This window comes from Scatophagus argus, chromosome 22, assembly GCF_020382885.2.
Source record: "Scatophagus argus isolate fScaArg1 chromosome 22, fScaArg1.pri, whole genome shotgun sequence".
NCBI lineage: Eukaryota > Metazoa > Chordata > Actinopteri > Scatophagidae > Scatophagus > Scatophagus argus.
Window position 1 is genome coordinate 6,346,345 of NC_058514.1, and position 6,000 is coordinate 6,352,344.

Genomic DNA, 6,000 nt, shown 5'->3' on the forward strand with positions numbered 1-6,000 from the left:
CCCCACAATGCTTTTATGTGAACTCACTCTTCCTAACAATCTGGTATCAGACTTTTATGCTCTTGTGGATAAAAGAAAAAATTAGTTTCTTTGTTTCTTGCAGTACATTACATCGCCATCTAAAAGCTGCACTTCTTCCAACAACAAGTCGAGTCATTCTTTAATCTCCTCAATGAGCTTCAAATTAATTCAGCGTAAGCAATCACTGCCCTTCAATAAATTCATTCAAATCCTAATTTGCAAAGTAAACAAGCAGCGCGACAGTGTTTACAGTTTCGAGATGTGGAATATGGGATGCATACAGTAACAAAATAGGATGTGTATTTTTGGTTAAGTCCCCTTTTTATCAACACAAATTTATGGCGTGAAGGACAAACTAACATCATCAGAAAGGCCCGAATAAAAGTTTTGAGTGAGTTTCAGTCCAGACCAAAGTGGTGGATCAATCAACATGTCCCCAACACTAAAGCCACTGAGTGGTGAATAAAAAGCAGCGGCAATATAACGATGAGTACAAGTACGAGTACACACGCAGTACTTAGCATGGAACTGGGACACAGCTTTTATGTGGCGAAAAACACTTCTCTTTATATAAGACAACACCAGAATGCAAGTGGCATCAATGACTCTGTCAGAGCTGAACAATTTATGATCCGAGAGAGGAAATTACGTGTACAAAAAGAAGAACAGAAACAAACGTGCATGAACAAACAACAGCAAAGGGTAGAGGTCACGAGCAGACGTGCTCCGGACCACTTGTTGCAGCCTCTTTATCAATTAAATGAATTATTCATAGAGGATAACAAAGGCTGCAGACATGGTCATCAACTGCTGTAATGTCAGGAAACAGCATTTGTCACGGCTGCTGTACAAAACTGTTCAAAACTTTCCAGTCGCTTCCTCTGTTTGCTTCTTATTACATAACTGTATTCTAACACCCTTGGAGCCAATTTCCATTGAGTTAGGTGTTTAAATTAAGCCGTCTTTATCCTAAACAAGCCCTGCTCATGCCTTTTAAGGCACCGCAGGAGCCCCCAGACCCTGCTTTATGAAACCCCTGGCTTTGTGTGCGAGTGGGTGGCGTCATCACCGCCGACGTGAAGCCTCGGCCCAGTCGTGAGTCACTCTGCTCAGGGGCCCGAGGCGATACTCCTCCCATACGCCTCCAGCCTTTGAACTCCTAATAACCTGGCTCAGCTTCGGCCTCAGCAGAGAGAGGGTGAGGCTGCAGGGGTGGGAGGAGAGAGACAATAATAACCCCAGCAGTTGTTCTCGTGGCCAAATTGAAGCTCTTGTGGTTTGAGTTTGGACAAGGGAAGAAAAAAAAAAAGGAGGCTTCTGGTGGGCTGTCAATCTCAGATGCAAAGATGCGCAGACTTTTACAGATTTCTGATGCTTGTTTGCACAGTATTATAACCCCCGATTAAGATGGGACACCGTGTAAAAAGAAAACAGAATGCAACGCAACCAACACTGACTGTCTGTGACCTTTGATCCCTCAGGCAGCACTACATTAAACCAGTCACGAGCGTATAAAGAATCTTAGTACACGGGCTGAGTTTGGGCTCACATTTTGGAAAGCTATTCTCAATAAACAAAGACTCTGCCATGCAAAATGAAAGCCGCATATCAACAACATCCAGAAACATCGCCTGAGCTAATCCGAGATAGACTGACACAAAGAGGAAAAGTGTGCGCTGGTCTGACGGGTCCACATTTCAGATCGATTTTGTAAATTGTGCACATCATGTCCTCCTGGCTAAAGACAGGAAGGACCTTCCAGATTTTTATCAGCGCAAAGCTCAAAAGCCAGCATCTGCCTGATATCATTACACAGATGGGGGCTCCCATGCAGTGGCATCAGTGGATACTAAAAATAATGAGTAAATTAAGTCAATATTTTCATAGAGGCACTGATTTATAGGTCAGGGGGTTTAAGGTGATAAGGTGAAAGTAACTGAATACTTTGCCAACTGTTAACCCAATGACAGAAACAAACAGCTCACATCCCTCAGAACAAAGAGGAAGCGATCATCCGAGCGTTTTCGAAAAACCACCTCCTCTGGGAACTTGTTGAAAGATGGCAAAGAAGCACACGAATGCGGGGATATTCTCGAGCCAAGCTGAGCATCCAGTATGTCAGGCCTACCCCAGCATCCTGTTCATAGGCTGCGCTACACAAACGCCACAGCAGCATCCCTTATAGCATCACTTTGGTGATGCTATTACACCTGGGAGCACCTTAAACGCCACTACAGCGACCGTAAACACATACAGACAGGAAGGGCATGGTGGATTAGGAGACTCCGTGCACATAAAGGTTCACATAAAATAAGCATGACGGCACAAAGAGTCCAAACACGTATCCATCATCACAGGCACCACACTCTCGTTCAGGAAATCAACACTTTGACAGCCGTCAGAGGTGAAGCAGGAGGTACTGTGTGTTCTTGTTGTGCAGGGCGAGCACTGAACACTCAAAGCTGACACAAAGAGGACCAGGAATGACTAGCATTGAGTCACATACTGCTGGATTCTCACAGAGATGCTGTATGTGGTTTATGTATATTTTGGCCTGCAGCCTGCAGCATTTCCATCTGCCTTTAAGTGCACTTTGCTTCACGCCCCTCTCGCCACTTTGCATAACAGACTTCCTTTTCTTTCTATCCCTCTCCTGTGTAATGCAGCATGTCGCAACCCTGCACACAGCTCTCAAAGCACTTCATGTCTTATCTCAGGGACACCTTATACTGCTGCATATGTACTGTACACTCCACAGCCCAGTGCAGCTGGGAGGAGTGAAGCTGACACCGGGAGTAATGGTGCTTTGGCTCATTTCGAGTGCACTGACCCATGATTGAGCCAAATTATGCCTAATTTTGCAGCATGGGAACCACCCCAGGAATCCCCTCCGGCACCCCGGGGGGCTCCCTGGACACTGAAGCGGTCATGGGAAGGATATGAGAGCAGCATCTTCTTACCTCAGTAGGTTGGGTAAGGGGATGGAACTGGAGCCTGACCCCAGTATCCCCTTCTTCCCACTCAACAATTTCTCTACCAGGGCGACGTTCCCGGTCCGGGCGGCTTCCAGCAGCTCCTGCTCCTTCCCCATCCCGGACACAAGTTTACAACGGCGGGGTGATGAATATCCAGCAAATCTCCCATAAATCCTCCTCCCCTCCGACCCTTTCCTTCACTGCCTGATGTGGGAAAGCATCTGAAAGGATTCCTCTCACTGCACGCTCCTGCTGCACGGTGATAAAGGTGTTAATAGGTGCTGCAGAGCAGGTTTGACGTGCTCTGCTCCCCTGGTGCCTTGTAACCTCAGTCCATTCACAAGCACGCCTCCGTAATCTCGTCTCGTGTGAGTCCGCTTGCGTGCACGTCTCCCCGGTGTAACCTCAGTGCAAACAAACGCAGTGGGGGGAAACCTTCAAGAGTAACCCTGGTTTAAAAAAGAAGCACCAAAACTCCTTTGTCCGCCCCACCAGAGGCTCCTGAATGATGAGAAGCGTCAGGTGATAACACGCGGCAGGTGAAAACCTCCTCAAGAAGCTCTCAGGTCCGGCTGTAGCCGACACCTCCACGCCGAACGTACCGCACTGACTGGCTGGTGCCCATCGATTGTGTTGCTTGCGATACAGGTGTCAAGCTAAACGGGATACAACAGCGGACTTCCTGTCCCAGCTTTCAAAATAAAACTTTTACTCGCCGATGTGTTGCAAGTTTATGCTTAAAACAAACTCTACCGTAGAGATGAAATACTATAAATAGACTTTCTCAAAGGAACATTTAAATGATAGTTTTTGTCTTATATTTTAAATGAAATTTCGCTCGTTTTTTTTTATTTTGAACTTTTTTCTGTTTGTTTATCTTCTGTATTTTTTGTCAGTTGTCGCGCAGATAAACTACCTTTGACTTTTGGCATCCAATTAGCTAGTTAGCAACCTAGCTAGGTAGCTAGCTAAATAGCTGGACAGCCTGCTAGCTTTAGCTAGACAGATTTAGCAAGAATAAAGTCAGATTTACTCTTGTGGTTGTGGCATAAAACAAAATGGTAGGAAAACAAATTGTCACATGTGTGACAATGTCGTAAATATTTCAAAATGTGTTGATATCAGGGATAGCATAAGCTGGTACGGGCTAGAAAAAAATAACTGCTAACTTTCTATGAAAAGCCATGTGGAATTACAATCCTGTAACTTCACATGACCGCGGACTGAATTTAAGTTAAATACAAATATGTTGCACAAAAGCATGTTTTGACTCAAAGACCCCTTCAAGGTCAGGTCAGAACAAACTATATATCTCATTACTAATAAACAGGTCCTGGTGTCTCCCTGTGCAAATCTTAACTTTTATTGTGAAAGCTGAGCCGACATTTTCCGCTGATCTCTATGGGTTTTGACTTACAGATTTATTGTACAGTCTGGGCGTGGATGACAATGCTACAACACTAACAGGAGGCAATGCCTTTGTTGGTCTTTTCAAAGAGTCACAAACATACCCCACAGCTCTGCCAGTTGTTGCTACTTCCAGACCATTCACTTATTCTCTCTGGCGTGCACATGCGCAGTTCCCCTTTATGCTGAAGGTGTGTTCCCTTCACAAGTGGCCCGGCTGCTGCTGAGAGGCTTTGGAAACAGGTGAGATCCTAAAATAGCCTCCTTGTCATGTCAGTGTACAGTCTCTATGAATGCGGAATGAAGGCATAAGATTATTTTTTTTTTCTTAAGCGTGCTGATGTCTTCACTGACAGCCTGGGAAAAGGAAACACCCCCTCCTCTTCACTGTGCCGTTATTGCATGCTGGGACCTGCCCGGTGGCTTCACTCAGCTGCCGTAATTGGAATTTGGAGATGTGATGCTTTCAAGTGCTCCACCCACAGCTACTGGGCTGTGTCAGACTTCTGAACTCGTAAAAATGAGTTTTTACTGTTACTCAGGTGGTTTTTAGCCTGCAGCGAACCATTATTTTCAATATTGATTAATCTGCTAATTATAGCCTTGATTTGATTCATCGTTTAGTCTCTATAATTACAGTGTAGTCGAAAAAGTTAAAGATTTTCACATTTGAGAAAATGGAGATATTTTTCAACAGAAGTGTTCCTGCAGCGGTTATTTTAACAACATGGGAGCCTCGAGATAATAATTGACAAAGATTAATGGCCTTTTATTTAGGAAATGAAGCCGCATATTCAATGATACTGCAGCTAATCACTATTTTCATTATCTATTGTGGATTATTTTTGCAATGAGTCAAACAATCATTTAATCTGTAAATTCTCACAAACGTTTGAAAAACATCCACTGTAGTCAATATGCCTACTGTGAAAAAAGGCCTGCATCGGGACTCTCAAACTGAAGCAGCTAAATGGAATTCAGCCATCTTTAATTTTATTGCAACATTATGACAGGGTGAGTACATTTGCAGTGAGGTTCCAGCAGAGAAATTAAACCAGAGGATGAAATGGTGAACGGGCAGCTGCAGCCCCACTGGGTGTTTGGACGCAGGCTGTGGACTCCGCACTGAGCCAAAACACAACCTGATGCCTCCCTCTTTCATCATATTTCCCACAATCCAGCTGTACAAGCTTCTGGCACACTGCCCCTGCGGACACACACAGTATATAAATGAACGTGTACATGCTTTGCTTATATAAACGGCCCCTGCACTGTGACGTAGCCTTCATCACAGAAACATTAAGCTCCAGTGTGTAAACAAGCGTTGATGTCAGCAGCAGCAGAGCAGGACTTTTCAAACTCACAACTCGAACACTTAATGCCCTTCTATGACTCACTGTGCTACTCCAGCCGTAAAATGTCATGACCATTTAAGTGCACAAAGTCCAAAAGCTCTCCTGCAGCGGTTCAGTGCAGCTCATCTGAACCCAGAATGAGGCTGCGCTTACAAGAGTGTCTTGTCACCAGAGCAAACCTCAACACCATTTCTGATTCATTTATAAATGCGGCACAAAGTGAGCTCATTCTGTAAGCTTTA

The 6,000-nt window shown here is 44.7% G+C and overlaps 1 protein-coding gene across 4 annotated transcripts in view; it reads right to left on the reverse strand.

Moving 5' to 3' along the window:
• anks1b (ankyrin repeat and sterile alpha motif domain containing 1B) overlaps nt 1-4,752 on the reverse strand; it is a 188,813-nt gene extending 184,061 nt beyond the window's left edge. For 2 of the 4 annotated variants that reach the window (XM_046378604.1, XM_046378603.1), the window contains exon 1: nt 2,982-4,335. In XM_046378604.1, the coding sequence (XP_046234560.1) occupies nt 2,982-3,112 (131 nt within the window). In that variant the 5' untranslated portion in view covers nt 3,113-4,335. Of the gene's footprint in view, nt 1-2,981; nt 4,336-4,507 lie in introns of those variants that run through there. The other 2 variants (XM_046378605.1, XM_046378606.1) reach the window with 2 other exon arrangements.
• Nucleotides 4,753-6,000: the final 1,248 nt, after the last annotated feature.